The sequence below is a fragment of the Mytilus trossulus genome, chromosome 14, assembly GCF_036588685.1.
Source record: "Mytilus trossulus isolate FHL-02 chromosome 14, PNRI_Mtr1.1.1.hap1, whole genome shotgun sequence".
Lineage (NCBI taxonomy): Eukaryota > Metazoa > Mollusca > Bivalvia > Mytilida > Mytilidae > Mytilus > Mytilus trossulus.
The window spans coordinates 50,536,119-50,553,811 of record NC_086386.1 but is presented as its reverse complement, the minus strand read 5'-3'; the positions used below and the strand labels follow the sequence as shown (position 1 = coordinate 50,553,811).

The 17,693-nt window shown below is 31.0% G+C and overlaps 2 protein-coding genes across 12 annotated transcripts in view; one reads left to right on the top strand and one right to left on the bottom strand.

The window, feature by feature from the left end:
* LOC134696146 (protein YIPF5-like) overlaps positions 1–17,693 on the top strand; it is a 76,832-nt gene that overhangs the window by 20,855 nt on the left and 38,284 nt on the right. The window lies entirely within an intron of this gene.
* LOC134696145 (leucine-rich repeat-containing protein 24-like) overlaps positions 1,866–17,693 on the bottom strand; it is a 38,455-nt gene continuing 22,627 nt past the window's right edge. For 3 of the 9 annotated variants that reach the window (XM_063557789.1, XM_063557780.1, XM_063557784.1), the window contains exon 2: positions 1,866–5,285. In XM_063557789.1, coding sequence (XP_063413859.1) covers positions 2,820–4,874 — 2,055 coding nt within the window. In that variant the 5' untranslated portion in view covers positions 4,875–5,285 and the 3' untranslated portion in view covers positions 1,866–2,819. Of the gene's footprint in view, positions 5,286–10,056; positions 10,209–13,009; positions 13,114–13,447; positions 13,593–13,650; positions 14,063–16,615; positions 16,801–17,693 lie in introns of those variants that run through there. The other 6 variants (XM_063557781.1, XM_063557787.1, XM_063557788.1 and 3 more) reach the window with 6 other exon arrangements.

Sequence of the window (17,693 nt, the reverse complement as noted above, 5' to 3'; positions counted from 1 at the left end):
ACAAGACTAGTGAAACTCGGTTGTCTGAAATCAGATCTAACACCTCTCTGCCCTCAGGACTATTATTTACTGATCGAGTTAGCATAATAGTCCCACCTGTTTGGAACAGTATTTTATGATACAATTAAGTATTTAAAAGAATTGAAACTTTGATATTGGGGTGAACATGCAAAAATATGTTATTTATAGGGTTGCAATCCAAATATAATTGTTTTATGATGCAATCCTTTTATTTATATCAATATTTTAAATGAAGTTAAAACTAGAGTTATCTCCCATTGTTGGATGATTGATGCTTTGTTTACCAAAAAGAAATAAAGTCTTTTCATCCATCAATCCTATATCTTATTGGGAAAGAATATTATACTCATGTATGAGGGGGAGGACAGGGGTAAGGGAGACAGGGAGAAAGGAGAGGAAAGCTGGGAGAAAGGAGAAAAAAAAAATATGAAAAAATAAAATATCTCTCTTTTTTCCGGTAAATTAAAAAAATAAAATAAGGAGAAGAGGGGTAGGAGAAAGGAGAAGAGGGATGGGAGAAGGGAGAAAGGTACCCCCCCTGTCCTCTCCCTCATGTATTTCTCTTTCTGTACAGAAAGTACATCATTGTAAATAGATAGTTTTACAATTTTCTCATGAACTACAAATCTTTTTATACCTTCATGAAATTTGGAAGCATTAGCTTCGTGTGATATGAACAATGCTACACTGTGTGACACAATTTTTCCATTTAATGCTTATTTGCTGAAAGACCCTGCTCCTCAACTATTGAAAAGTCAGTCTGCATTGACTATTATCTTGATGTAAATTAGATACACCCATTTTGGGTTAATCTGGAGTGGGTTAAATATGCCCTGAAATACTTATTTGACTGATAAAAGCTTTGTCGATCATATTGAGTGCACTGTGGCTTATATTGACTTGCATTTTTTTAAGGATTTCCTTGAATAAATAGAGTACTTCAAATAAAACAAATAAAATTCTGAAGATATGAATGAAATTTGTGTCTACGAGATAAAAAGACCTGATAAGATATACCTGAACAATAGTCTCATTTGTATAACATAATATATTTGTAACTCTGACATCATTGTTTCCTTGTTCTGTATATACTAACAATTTATTACCAACACTTTTGGGTTTTAAAATTATGTAATAGAAGGTGAAAGATTTATACAGAAGGACTTTTTATCATGTCTTCAATACAATGTAAAGATTCATAAGTAAAGTTAAAGTAGTGTTTACAGATTTTTAGGGTTATCACACTTTGATTTCGTTTCTTACAACATGCCACAGGGGACAAAGAGTCCGTCTGACTTCATGTTAAAACATAGAAACACTGCTTGTCATTTATAAAATTACTTTTAAAGAATGAGGTACAGTTTGGGTATTTTGGAGGATCCTTTTAATTCATGTTTTATTGAGTGTTTGATGTTTAACACCACTTTCAGAACTACTGAATCAAAAGTAAATAGCAATGAAAGTCAATTCTTTGAATGGCTTAAAAAGCAATAGAAGTAATTTTCAAAATTTTATTCACACACCAACATTGATGAAAAAATATATTCCTCTCTTGTTTCTTTTACATGATTCAATGGGAACACAAAAATACTGATAAAGTTGAATGAGATTTTCACTTTCATACAATATTGACAACTGTTTAACACTGAAAACAAAACTTGAATGTTAGATTCTAGAAATGCAGATGAAAATACCCTATAATGAGATTTTTTTTTTAAATGTGGAATAATTGCAATGGGGACAACTTTTCACTAGAGACCCAATCTTTAATGACACAGAAATTACAACCATAGATTTTTCAGACTTCATTAATGAGCAAAGCCCATACAGCATAGTCAGTTATTAATTAAAGGCCCTGGAATTCATTTACAGAAATGATAAGCGTTTTGTACCCGAGCAATTGTTTGTCAATCCTTTGCTTTTTAAAAGGTGCTACAGTAGAAACTTTTTATGACCCTCTTATTAATATGTGTCCACACTTTCAAAGATTTAAGTTTAATGTTTTCAGTGTTAAATCAGCATATATTCATGGAATGTTTCAATAAAAATAATTTGGTGATAGCAAAACATACACAAAAATTGCACTTGAATAACTTACACCAAAATGACAACAAGCATTTTAAAAGCTATGAACAGTAGGCATTGGTCACACAATAAAAAAATGAAACTACATGTACATGTATGATTTATTTTGCTTATTCTATGATTTATTTTAGAAAAAGCTGGAATGTAAATTGAAAAAAAGCTGGCATATTTATTACAAGTAATGCCCACAAAATCCGGTCTAATATTTTATTTCTACAAAATCCAGACTAAAATACAAAAATAAAAATAACAATTTCAGAAATGATTTGAAATATTTGGTCGTAACAAATACACTTTATAGAAGAAAATAATTTAAAAAATCCAAAGGAATAAATGAATGTCTAACTGGAATAATTGTTATGTTTTGGAAAACTAATGAAATTGTTGCTGAAAAGATCATCTTTAAGACTTCCAGTCTTTGAAAAGAAAAGTCATATCCTCTATGACTTACAATAAAAAGGGGGGTTATTAGCATGATTAGTGACCAAGAAGCCCAAAATATTTAATTTTTAGCTGGGTCTTTAAATTTAACTTAAAACAGTTATCATGATAGTGTTTAGGTTAATCTTTTGTGTTGTTTCATGTTTATGTTCCTTTTCCCCTCAAATTGCAAAAAAAATAAAAAAAAATATTAATAGAGGGATCTTAAATATTCTTGCAATTTACTTATTAAATATATAAGTTGAAGTATGTGAATACATTGTTGTAAAGTATCATACTGCAGTCCCAAATGAATCAACCGTACCAGGTTTTGGCAACGACAGTTTTTTTGTTGTATGTGATGGTTCACTGCCAGCACTACTACTTGTTTGTGAAAGTGACATACTATCTCGTGAATGAAACACTCGTGGTGGTTTCTTTGGCGGTAAAGGTCCTATATAACTTGTTGAAGCACTTTTGTGAGGAATTCTATTAGCACTATTTAATGGTAATGTATGTGTCCCATTCATTGGGTAGTGTCCATGTGGACCATGATAATAACTCCCATTGTGAGAGCCATGAATATTGTTCCCATTGCGTGATAGAGTACTATACGGTGTACTATATGATAGATAAGTGTCATACGTTTCATATGAACTTAACGATGGCAGGAATCGAGAGTTTAAAGTTTGAGCTCGTTGTGGAGTATGATAATATGATCCTGCACCATGTGAGGGGTCATAAAGTAGGTCATGAGATTCACATGGAATGGGAGAACAGTCATCAAGTAATGGTGAAGTTGATTCACACTGAGAACTATCGCTTCCTTTAGTTTGATTGGTGGAGGATGAGAAGCCACCATTATCTTCAGGGTCATTAAATTCTCCTTGGAATGACACATAAGTATTATTAGGATTTAAGTCTTTTCTGACTTGTGCATATAATGGTTCACATTCCATAATTTCCATATCCCCATTCACTGGTGGTTTTTTATCATATTTTTCTGATTCGGTAATATCTGATTGATTCAAGACATTTGTTTTAAGATGTTCTTTGAATGTCTGACTTCGTTCTTCCAGTTTTCGTTGATGTTTCCTTCGAAATCTTAGTAACATGTAAATAAACATTCCAATCAAAACCAAAAGAAGTAAAAAGCCACCAACTACTGATAAGGTAATTTTTATCGTATGATTATTTCGTGAGTTTTTTTGTTCCTCTATTGGAGAAGGTTTCACTATAGACGGGTCAAATTTATGCCCTTCTAAGGACAATGTGAACTTTAAACTCCCAGAACTCCTCGCATTTTCCACAGAACACTTGTATTGTCCCATATCATTAGCACTAAAATCTAAAATCGTCAGAGTACTATATATCATAGACTCTTGCTTTGTGTCAATGCTATATTGACCATATAGTCCATCACTTGTTAATTCCATCCCATTTTTTGTCCACTTTGGTGATGAATAAGGGTCGGCATAATAATTACAGTAAAGTTCAATTTTATCTTTCGGTTTTATTGTGAGATCTTGATTACTAGAATACATTATGATTTCACAAACGAAGTCACTCTCATCCAGCTGTGAAAAAGATTTGTCTTTTACTAAGCTTGGTGAATTGCATTGCGGCTCCCCTTCAGGAAATATCCAATGAATTAAACTATGATATGATGAATTGTGTAAGTATTGCTGCAGCCATCTGATGCGACAATCGCAGAACCACGGATTATTGTAAAGTTTGAAAGACTTGAATTGTTTTGTAAAGTATTGCACAGATTCTTCACTCAAAGTTTTCAAATTATTGTTTTGTAATTCCAATGTTTGTAAATAGCTCAATTCTTCGAAAGCATTGTTTCCGACATATTCAATATAGTTTCCATCAAGATATAGACTTGTCAAAGATGGTAATCCAGTAAAGGCAGCATCTTCAAGATGGCTGAATTTATTACCTTTAAAATTAAGCACTAGAAGAGACGTAAGTCCAGGAAAAGCTGAAGTCGGCACACTCGTCAACTGATTCACCGATAAATCTAAATGCTTCAGTTGAGTAAGTTGGGCAAAAGCATTTGCTTTTATTTCTTGTAGTGAGTTGTTTTGCAAATATAGTTGTGTCAGCATATCATATTTTGCAAAAGCATTAGCACCAATCACTTTTAAACCATTATTTCGGAGATCAAGTATTTTTATATTATGATGAAGTTCAAACGGTATGTGATTTAATCCAATTCCACTACAGTTAGCAATGTGAATTTCATTTTCATAAGAAAGTGTACATCTTTTTTCACAAAAAGATAGTGAAATAACTATAAAAAATATGAAAACATGAAAGATAATTCCAGTATTGCAATGCATTTTGAATAAAAATAAATTTTCCGTAATTTTGGCAGACGACTAGAGATTAATTCCAACACTTGCTGAGAACTGATGTTGTAAAACAGTTGTTGAATGTTGTAATTTTACATCTTTAAGACACACATCTGTTCACTAGCGATATTTCCTTAATAATGCTTCATCAACGCGTGCTTTGTCATTAGCATCAACTTAGCAATATCTGATGTTATAGTTCTCTGTTATTATCAATACTGCTTAAAGTTTGAAATCCTGTGTGACTCATTGCACGTGCTGGTCATCAATGAAATAAAAATCCATCTTTTCATCATTCCCACTGTAACTTGAGGTATTGATTAAAAGAAAGAACATTGATTTTTTTCCCACAGTATCATTCCTGTAGTGTCTTCTTCATATTGACATTCATAGCTGTTGCTAAAAATAGAAAAAAGGGGAAATCTTATTAATTCTGCATTATTCATTCAAGCTAATTAATTTAACTCAAGTTGTAATATATCTGAATGTTTTGTAACCAGGATCTAACAGATTTTGTAATTAAAGGAAGGAAAAACATATAATTGTAATTCCTAAGACAGAGGGAAAAACAATTTTCTGCTAAAAATAACAAATAAATGACATAATAATGAAATGGTTTGTTTGTTTTACATTTCTCAGCTGGCATATAAGATGAATTATTGTTTGTACGAAAAAAGTGTTACATACATTTTATAAACATTGCTGTTTTCCAATAATTTGATGAAAATATGGCAATTAGCCTACTTTTTGAGCACTTAATTGTCAGGTATATGTCAGTTAAATAAGATTTGATCAAAGAGATGCATTAGTTTTGTTATGTTTTTTTTTAATGTTTCAGCTTCAAATATCAATTCTGGCTTTACAAATTTCCTATAAAAATAATCCCATGTTTGACATAATTTCATAACCTGAGCATTTTTACTCAAGGTTACTACAAGTAAATGCTCTAGTGAGTTTTTCTGCCAACTGGCAAGTATGAATTATAGGAAGCTCAGAATATTTACTCTTTGTTTACCTACATATCTATTAATTAATTTTCATCATAACATAGAGAGAATTGCTAGAATAGTTTTGTAGTAAATGTTTGTAGAAATGTACATCAAATAATTCTATAATGTAAATTGAAACTGACATAACAACTGATGCCTGCAGTCAGTATCTCATCTTAGAACTAGCTCCATCAGTATCTCATCTAAGAACTCTCTATCATCTAAATGTAATGTAAAAGACCTGAAGATTTCAAGATATTTATGCTTTCTTTGATAGAGGCAGTGCTTTGTGTAAAATACTTCAAGATATGTATGCTTTCATTGATATCAGCATTGCATTGTGTAACATAAAAGAAAGGATTGGGGAAAATCAAAGTAGCCCGCCTTTGTGTATCTCATAATGAAACGGAAATATTAATTCTCTTATTTATGGAGGATGAAACACTTCAACTTTTGAGTGGATGACGATTAAGTGCTAAAATTGTTGAAGTGTCCGTAATCCGTAAATGTATACTATTATATTTCTGTACACATCATTTAAGTTTACAAACATAAACACTCAAATTAAACTTTCAAGATACCATAGTTACAAGACAGAATTTGGTTTTAATTTAAGATTTTTGAAAGATTTTTGGTCTCAAAATTTTTTGTATAGTGGTATGTGAAAATAAACTACAAATATCAAATGATAAAGAAAATAAATCATAAGTTCAAGAATAAAAATAAGATAGGATTCTTTTAGAAATTCAATTAACACTTTTAAAAGTCCTTCCATTGCTATATTTTACAAACTGTTTCTACGGTAACACCAGTGAGTTAACCAGAATTTGCCTTAGGCAAGAAATCGCATCATTAGAAAATCTTGCTTCATTGACATTAAATACAGAATTTCTGTAACGAATCCTTGAAACCATCCTCTATGTTTTCCAAAATAGTATCACAACCAATTATATGAATTCCCATTTGTCACATTATAGTCATTTGACACCCTCTTATAACGAATATGTTATGCAGACATTTGTATATGGTATTTATACCATTATGTCAGATTTTTAGTTCTGACACTATTTATTTGGTCATTGATACATGGTAAGGTTTCTTGGAGACATATTACGTTAAGTGTAGGTAGGTTCTGGTATCCTCCAGAGATTTACCATGACACTAATGATTATCGGAGAATCATTTGTAATTTTATTTCGGAGCAGACTGTCTGATGGATTTAGTTGTAATCCCTGATATATATTCTATTTGTCTTATAAAAGACTGAGAGTGAAACGGTATAAAATCTATCACAGGAAGAAATTAATTCATTTGTAATCCTTGGTATAAAATCCATCACAAGAAGAATTATTTTACTTGTAATCCTTATTAGAAAAGCGAGGTTGATACTTATAAAGCAACCATCTTTTTACTAATCTGAGAAAAGTTAATTTGCAATACAAATATTTTTGATAAATCTTATCATTTCAGCATGATTGGAAAACGATATGTTGACAATATTTCAATTTGACAGCAAAACACCAATGAAAAAAAGCAAAAAAGATAACATACACTGAGTCATCATTGAGTTACCAAAACATTGAATGTCAAAGTCTTTGAAACTTAAGCTGAGTAAAATGTGAATGAAATCAACCGAGTTACCAAGATAAAGAACTGAATCTTTGATAAGTTTGACTTGCACAGGAACACATTAAAAGCGTGGGGCTTACATACTACGCTCTGTGACAATACTCAAATCCCCTCCCCCTGTTATTCTATTAGAAAATGAGTGAAATGAACAGTATTTGAGTAGCACCAATATAAATAACTTTGCTACTTTTAAAACAATTGAAGCAAAAATAAGTTGCATAATTTAAGCCCTCTATGATTAGTCAACATCTCAGTTCCTTATATCTGACCAAAATTCATTGTTAAAACATGCAGTCAATGTACTTATATATATATAATAGATTGGATTACAAAAAATAAGCAAAAATGTACAGTTCCACTGGCTATTGATTTAAGACATAATATTTCCAATTGTTCATCATAACAGGCTTATTTGTATACAACTGGAAAGGTGAAAAGTTCATTATATTTTAACAATCAATATGTAACATAGCACAAGATGATGTTATAAAAGATTTAAGATTAGATCATGCATATATGATCTTTTTATTATCTGTTATTAATCTTTTGATAATTTATAATTGGGTCCACAAAGATAATAAGTTTCAAATTCCTTTGGAATTTTTACTTTAAAGTACATGTAGACATTTTTTAGTTTAGAGAATTGTTTCTAGAAATTTGACTTTCAAAAATTATCATGTTACAATAACTTTTGTCATTGGATTGTGGTCCTCCCTGTATATAAATGAATTGATCAGGCATGCATGTGTTTCACACTTCCTTGCTGAATCTTATAAGTTGTGGAATTTATGTCTTATTTCCTCTTCTTTTTAAAAAGGAAATAATTAATATCTGTTGAAATTTAATATTTAATCATATGCATATTTCTTAAGACTTTGACATGTCTGAAGTCTGGCTAGTGCCATATTTAGACTAATTGAAATAAATTATGGTCGTCTGCCAATTAGATGGATTGATAATCTTATTTTAGTATCACAGATGTCCTTTTGACCTCTAAAATTAAATAAACATCCTGGACTAATATTACTACTGTGTATTGAGTGTTGATTTAATCATGTTATTAATTGTCTAATTAAGACATTGAAGATTGGATATTCAAATATTTTCTTTTTGATGGAATTTTTATATTAAAATTTTCTCAGTCTTGAATGATACATCCTGTGTTCCTATTATAGATATATTTTAAAAGTTACATTGCCTCCAGGTAGATATATTAAATAAATACAAATTATGATTTTAATAAAATTTTTGCCTTGGGGAATTAAAAATTTGTCATTTCAGTAAAAAACACTTATTAAGTCTGAGAAATGTTTCGCTTATAATTTTTCACTACTAAACACTAAAAATTAGGTTTAAACCAAGGATTTGTCTTACTAAACAAATCCTTGCCTCAACCATACATTTAAAATACTGTTTAAAAATGCTGATCAAATACTCTGCATTTCTATTCAGACTATATCTTGACCTACAATTTGGTATTACAGGAGCAAATATAGTCTATTATGTACATTTGTTTTCTTGAGACATTCACACCTTCCATAGGCTGATCCAGGGTTTGTTTTTTTTGGGGGGAGGGACTCTGGTTGATTATTTTGGAATCACTGAAGCATGAGTGTAGAGGGCCCCCTGGTGAGTCTTATGGCAGTCATTACGGCCCCATTATTAAAAATCCTGGAAAAGCCACTGCCATTTGAGCAAAATTTGATACAAAATAGTTTAGAAAAGCATTAGTTTTATAATGGTTAATTTAATTTAATTTTAATATTATGGAATCAAATTTTGCTTGATATTTTCATATTTGCCTACGGTTACTCTTAAGTTTTTTCTATACTTATAAAGATCAAATAATTTTTTACTGAAACAATGCAAGACTGGAGAGTAAAAAAAAATGGTAATAGTCAGTACAACACAAATCAACGAACAATACCTATTAGCAAAATGTTCTTTAAGGGGGCTCGCGGGTCTAAATGATTTTTTTTATTTAATATAGGATTTCTCTTTATTTTTCTATAAATGAACTTTAGCTTATACTTAATAGAAAAATGAAATAAAAAAATGGGGTCACCGTTCATTTACGCTCACAATCTGCCTTCGAAAGAAGCATACATTTTTGTTGATGTCCTTTTTTTCTGTTGAACTAATAAGAGAAAAAACGGTATTATCGAAATAAAAAAAGAACTAAATTACAGAAATCGCTCAAATTTTACTATTATTTAGCTTATGTACAGCTTATTTGAAAACAACAATAAAAAATATAGGTCACCGATAAGTTAAAAAAGATGTTTCAATTTTAATGCCAGAAAAAGGCATGTTTGCACAAAAGGGAGATAATTTGGAGCTTTTTACATGATATCTACATTTTAAAAGTCACCTGGGGTCAACACAAATTGATTTTTTGGAACGATTTTTGTACCAAATGATAAAGTTACAACTATTAAAGGTTATAAATAAAATTTGTATTGAAAAATCAATGTTTACTTTTTTCTGAAAATCTTATACCAGCGAGCCTCCTTAAGATAACAAATAATATATTTATTAACTTATGATCCTACCTTTAAAGTTATTTTGAAGATCATGTAGTACTATCCTATTTCGGGTAGCAAAATTTCATGACAATTAAAACTGTATTTTCCTATTCATCATAATATATGCCTCAAAATAGATATAATAAAATGAGCAGAAGGTATGACCACTCCTCTCTGTCTGACGTGGGAAATATATAGTGCATTGATTATTGATCTGGTATCTTACAGAGTAGTGTATCCTAATCAAATATATGAACATGTTATTTATCATATAATGTGTCATAAAGGTGAAAATGTCATCTCTCAATATTTGGATGAATTTTCTGAAAATATGATATGATTATGAAAGAGGAGGTATTTTTAATTCTCAAGTTTCTCTTGGCTTGTGGGAGACAGAAGAGGGAGGGGTGTCAATAACAAATCTCAAGGTTTTAGTCCATTCCTATACTGGAATATCAGATAACACCTTAGTATTCCAACCACACCTGACTTTTGAATTCAACATGTGTTTCTATGACAGGCATTAGTGGTGAAAACTAATGTCTGGTAATACTATATGTTTATGGCGGAGGGTGTAGTTTAATTCTACAGTACACTCCTAATACTCAAGTGATAGTTCAGATTACTACACCTTAACTTCCCACTTAAATATGGACTTGTGAAGGCTTATTTCTTTGTTGCAACTATCATTTCCACGGGGGGATCCAGAAGTTTTCATAAGTGGGGGCCCACTGACTGCATAAGAGGGGGCCTGCTCCAGTCACGCTTCTGTGATTCCCTAGCTATATAAGCAAAAATTTGTTTCCCAAACATGGGGGGGGGGGGGGTAAATTTTCCTCTGATTTCAATATGTATTACATAAATAAAACTTAAACACTTTGTGTGTGCTTGTGTTATACCCATCGTGCAGAAACCTGCAGAAACCATATGATATTCTGATAAAAAACAGGTTTATTCTATCATAAACATTTACAAGGTAGATCAGTGCAGAACATGTCTTGAAAAAGAACACGTAACTTGCATATGGGTATATGCAAAACTATGGAATGGGAACATGGCTCAAAAGCTGTGTTTTGGAGTAAATTAATTTTCTAGTTTCCCTCTCCAGTCCATCATATATTTTAGTTTCTTTCAAATATAGATTGATGCTCAGTGTGCATCCCCCCACCCCACCCCCTCCCACATTTGTGTCAGTGTAAGAAGTACCTTAAAATATGTTTAGATATACAGAATATAGACCATTGATTTTCCCTTTTTAAGGTTTTTTTGGGCCCTTTATAACTTGCTGTTCAGTGTGTCAGCCAAGGTGTTGTGTTTTTACCAATACTAAGAATAAGAACTTTTTGCATAGTATTTCAAAGCCTTTAAGTATTATGCGACAGGAAGTTTGATGATTCATCATCGTGAGAGACCATTTAAATGTTTCTATAATCATCTATGCAGATATAATTTATTCAATAATTGAACAATCATAAACCTCAGTCATGGAAGTTTTAAAGTGCTCTTTTAGACTGCACCATCAAATAGTGACAGACTTATTGCACTTCCTCGGGGCATATGGTGCAACCAAGTTCAAGCCTATCAATTCCAAATTGCGTCTTATTTAAAGGCTCGTAAAACTTTATATCAACAAAGGCTTAAATGACTTTCTTTTTTTTTCAAAATAAAAAGAAAATCATTCTGTTGAAAAGAAAATTGCCATGTTATTGTGGTTTCAAATGATAAGGTTTATACCACATTAGTTCTGATAGATGACATTATGGGTTGATTTTAGGGACTTATAATACCATTAGTTTATTATTTGTGGTTACCAATTTTCATGGATTTTAAATGCACCTCAAATTTAAATATTCAAGGAATTATAAATTTTCCTAATCTGTAATATTGTATGCAAACTTTGGCGAAACGACTAAATCTGTGTTCACAAAAGTACAATTTCTATTGTAACACTGTGACAAAACTTGGTATCTACTATGAAATAAATGAAATTACAGAATCAACAGTTTAGAGCAAATTTATGATATTTTAAGTTTGAATAATATCTTATAAGGTTAAAACATATTAGCTCTTAAGAAGATGAAATTCCCAACAAAACACATGTCCCTTAATTTGATCAAGTTTTCGATGCAGTTATCCTGATGTGAATAAAAGTTTGCAAATAAAATACAAAATTTTTTAAAACACGTACAATTACGAAATATTCCAGAATTGTGTCAAAAATATAAATCTGTTACTTTAAATAATATAAATAACAAAATTTATAATCAATGTACACAGATGTAGGATTAAGTGTCAACATCTTGCACTAAATTCCATTTACATCAGTCATATATAGGTCATCTTGAACTCAGGCTAGTCTATTATGCTAGAGAAGTAATATTGATTTTCTTTGAAGGCCTGAGACATTTGTCTTTGAGATGAGGAACAGCAATAGCAGCATTGTTTTACTGCTGAAGGTTTAGTCAAGTGTCTTGGAGTTTTACTGCTGAAAGTTTAGTCAAGTGTCATGGAGTTTTACTGCTGAAGGTTTAGTCAAGTGTCATGAAGTTTTACTGCTGAAGGTTTAGTCAAATGTCATGAAGTTTTACTGCTGAACGTTTAGTCAAGTGTCATGAAGTTTTACTGCTGAAGGTTTAGTCAAGTGTCATGAAGTTTTACTGCTGAAGATTTAGTCAAGTGTCATGAAGTTTTACTGCTGAAGATTTAGTCAAGTGTCATGAAGTTTTACTGTTGAAGGTTTAGTCAAGTGTCATGAAGTTTTACTGCTGAAGATTTAGTCAAGTGTCATGAAGTTTTACGAGTTTATGAGTCAATACACCATCCCCCTCCTTTTCAACTCAACTTTTATAGTATTCTGACTGCTCAATGGATACTTTAAAATGCCTTTGAAAGTTTTGGCATTCACATAACTTTTCCTGAATAAAGATATACAAAAAATTTGTATGTAAAAATTAGTATTTAGAGTAAATCAAGTCATTACCTTATAAAGAATATATTTTTCCCTGTCTAATAAACACTTTTTACCTGTCCGTAAAATACTTGTCTCAACGAAATTATGATAATTTGTATGCATTATTGAACCAGGTAAATTTACCATATAAAAGAAATAAATTTGTCTAAATGACATAATAAATTATTCAAAAATATATATGCATAACATGTTATCAAATATTCTTTAACTTGTAATACATATTTAATGTGCATTAAAATTTCAGTGTAAAGACATGTAACATGGACTGTTATATAAAGATACATGTAAATTTATAGAACGCATTGATAATTATCTTGTTATTCCTCAAAATTGTTATTTTCATGTAAAGATTAATTACAAAATATTTTTAAAAAATTAGCTAAAAGCAAAGTTATAAAATACTAAAAAAAAGTTAATATAAAATTAAAATGCAATTGCTTTTCTTACCTAGACAGTTTGTATGTAACAGCCGTAAAAAGGATCAACAAATATACCTTTTTGACGCCAGAACAGAAATGTATATGTTTGCTTTATACTTCACTCTGATTTCAAAACATTTTAAAACTTAATACAAACTGCAAATATTGCATGATATCTTGCGATCAGTCAACCTAATAGTTGTGATTGGTGACTTCAACTCTAACTCTTACCTTAAATTTTGTCCTTTAGGGCATGGATTATGATACACTCAAGATATACAGATAACATTCAACATTCAATTAAAAGTTTGACATCTAATTCAGAATAAATTGTTTTGTTTTTCACGAATTGTATGTTGAATTTTATAGTCCGTATAAACCACTCTGATGACACGTGTGCGATACATGTATGTGGTGCACAAAAGTATGAACAGATTAAATCAGCTTTGTTTGTTTGTACTTAAGTTTTCTCAACACTTTGTCAGCTTTTTGGAATTCTCGAATCAACATGTTTAACTTTATATAGATCTTAAATATGCACAAAGGTTATGATCAATTTGACAACACAAGTATTTAGTTTTCTAAAGTTTGCACTGTTGATCACAGACGTCCGGTTATGTCTCGTGTGCTGACCGCAATGTCATCTGAGGTGAGATCGTTGTAAGAAATGAACATATTATTGCTGTGTACATTCCATTATTGTCATTAGGTTGAAATTTCGTTGACGGGTGACAATAAAACGACCTGAATGAGATATGAATGTCTTTGTGTGATGTATTATCTCTTGAGTTGACCCAAGTGGTCATCACTCATGTTTGACAATCAAATTTAAGTTTGGACCTTTTTTGTACTCGATTTTGCTGACTTAAGATTTAAATTTTATGTTTAACATTTCGATCTTTGAAATATACAAAAGATCACAAGGTCTTTGACCAATTTTACACCCGCTTTACAAGTAATTAATTGAAATAAATGATATTTAAGTCAAAATCTGTTAAGATCTTTTTGTGATTCTTTCAAATACTTTTCAAAATTTAAATTTATAAGCCTTTCAAGTTGAACATTGTCAATTCAAATTTTAAAGTTGACACCATTTATAATATTATACAAATTTGGTAAAAAGCAACTTTTTTGTTGATACCTTGGGGCTATTGTAAGAAATTTAATAGTATATACTGACAGTTTTACATGATGTTATATTAGAGAATATGTCTTCTGGTTGATTTCCTGTCAATATATGAAAGCTACATAAAATATGCACTTTATCTTAAAAGGAAGAATTGTTAAAGATTTTGTTTTTGCATTATTCATGCACCTTTGGGATTTAAAATTTGAAGTTTATTAATTTAAAACATTTTGTAAGTTTTTTATTAGTGTTAATTGGTTTACAGCTGGCTTAACCTGAATGCATTAAGTTATGTAAAGGTTTGCAGATCAATTTAAAGTATTTTATTTTGAGGGTAAATGAATAGGTATACGAGGTATATGGTTGTTATCTGGATGGAGAATAAAACTGGTAAAATTGAGAAGTTTAGCATACTTAGGAACAACTAATGATCTGAGTTTGAAATCCTCCCGAAAGAATTAACCATAATTGTGAAGCCAATCAATCCTTTCAGGGCCGTTTCAGTCATTTTCAAAATAGTGGTTTCTAACCCAGGATAAAAAGGGGGGTTCCTATCCCAGGATAAAGGGGGAGGGTGATTCCAACTATACGTCCTCATTCAAATGCTGTTCGGCCAAAAAAAAGGGGTTCCAACCCTGGAACCCTCCCACCGGATCCGCCACTGCATTTCCCTTGAATCAAGACAAACACTGTATTTAAATTTGGCTGGGCAGCTTAAATAGACCCTTGGATGATTATATATATGATTATATGCAAATGTTCCCTCTTCCAAAACATACATGTAGTATGATACATCTGTCTACATGAGCCAGTTGCTACCTTATAGCAGGTGTGGAGTGGAGTGGATTAAGAGATCCTAAAGGAGATTGTACAATGACATTACTCCACAGATGGTTATATTCATGTTAGCTTCAAGTGTTTTGCAGAATAGCAGCTGACTTCTAGAAATTGTCATTCAGTCAAAACATTTTTGAAGTTGTTAGTTTTATTCTCTCATAAATGTTTGTCCATCGGGTCTAATTATTTCTTCCAAATTAACTTGGTTATTACAGCAGAATTCGTTGTAATTGACAAAATTTGTTGTCCATGTGTAGAGTAAATGAACTAAAAATTGTCAAAATTGACCACTTATTTGTGGTCCACCAGTTATGAAAGCAATCGACTGATGGTCAACTCATTCATATAAATTGTTGATTGTGAGAAACAAAGCCAATTTGTGTAATCTTACTTTTCAGCATACATTTCTCATTTTTATCATGGTCAAATTAACCTTACCTATCTGATTTAATGGAAGATGGTATCTTTGGACAATAAATTTTATGGGATTTTTATTTGTCCTTCCTTAATGGCTACTTAGCCTACAACAATTACCTCCTGGTCAAGTCTGATATTGTACCACTATTGACCAGGAATGTAGTGCTATCGACTGACCATTACAAAATTCCACCATTCTATTTGTGAAGTTATTAACTGTATTTATTCTGGAATTTAGGGTTAATTACTTTATCTCCTATACATGAAAGTCAATTTAAGCCTTGGTCAAATATGAACTTTTGTCAACAAAGATTCAGACGTTTGGCAACTTGAAGCGTCTAAACTTAAGTCTTTAGAAGATTTGACCTGTTGCATGGTCAAGTCTTGGTTGTTTGCATAGCCACAAAATATAAGCTTTTGCATAATTTATGACTAAATCGTTGACATACGGAGCTAGTATTTTTTGCAAACAAAGTATTTAATTAGTTATTCTGACCAAGAATTTACTATTATAGGTCTGAAAGCCAAGCCTCAGCTTTAATATTATAATGACCAAAAGGAATCTAAACTGAAAGGCAAATTCGATTAAAGCTTAATTTGGTCTGATAGAGTTGGAACATAAGTTTTTTGTAGTAATGATAATCATTCCTTAGTATTACTGACATCTTCAATTGTAACAAATATTGTTAACAAATCTTTATGTAAAGCAGGTGCTCATTTGTCAATTATTAACCCTTGTTATGTTCACTGTTCAATTTCCAAATTTTGGGGTAGTCACTATAGGCTTTATTTGCAAATGCATTAATGTATATGTACCTGAATTATTGTGTACATCTTTAAATTTGCCTTCTCTATATGATTGTCTTCTCTATAGATTTGGTATCCTTAAAAATCACAGTGCTCAACAGTGCCATTCTGTCTGAACCAAGGTTAATGTATGACTAACTAGATTCAAGCCAAAAATCTCCAGATTACTGGTCTTACATAATGTACAGTAAAGAATGTGAATGGTCCTCAGTTTTATCTGAGGTTTTCTTATCATTGCCTTAGGAAGTATTGTGAATGGTATTAAAGAAGTGTACTGGTTTTGTCTAGCTTGCTGATAAGTCAAGAAAAACAAATTATAAGATCTTAACAGATTATTAATGTTCCCCTCAGGTTTAAACTGAAATCAATCTTTGACACCTTGAACAGTGAAATGTACATGAAAACTATTGTCATTTTCAATTGATTTGACACTTGCTCTTGAAAATGACACATACATTTGCTAATATGTCAATACCAGTATTGAACAAAGTGGGACTGGTTCCGATTTCTTGTTTGTTGTCAGACTTTATATTGAACTCTCTTTTATACAATTGATTAATGACAGAGGCAGGCTGAAGTCTTACATAAATTCTAAACAAATAATAAAATATTGACCTTATCAATGGCTGCTGTACATTTTCTGCATTTCTTAACAAGATTCTTCTGTCTTTATCTGTCAGATTAAACACAATATCATTTGGAACTGTATTGAATTTGAAAAATGAGTCTTATTTTCATATCGGCTTTCCTTTAATCCTGATAACAGTGTTAAATATTGATAAAGCATAAATAATTATAATTGCTCACATTAAAGGATTAAGACTGATTTTATGGATTCAGTTATCAGATTTGATTATTAAATTAACCATAAATATTCTTGAATTTAAGGAATTATAGAATTCCATTTATAGAAATTCACCAAATAATTGATAAGATTGTTCTAATTGTATTACTCAGCTGCCCTTTTAATTTCTTAATTTTATTTTCATGAGCCTGAGGAAGCATGCAATCATGGTGAAGAATTATATTAGCTACCAATCCAATCCGCCCCCCCCAAAGAAAATTATTTTTCACTTTTTTCTAGGAC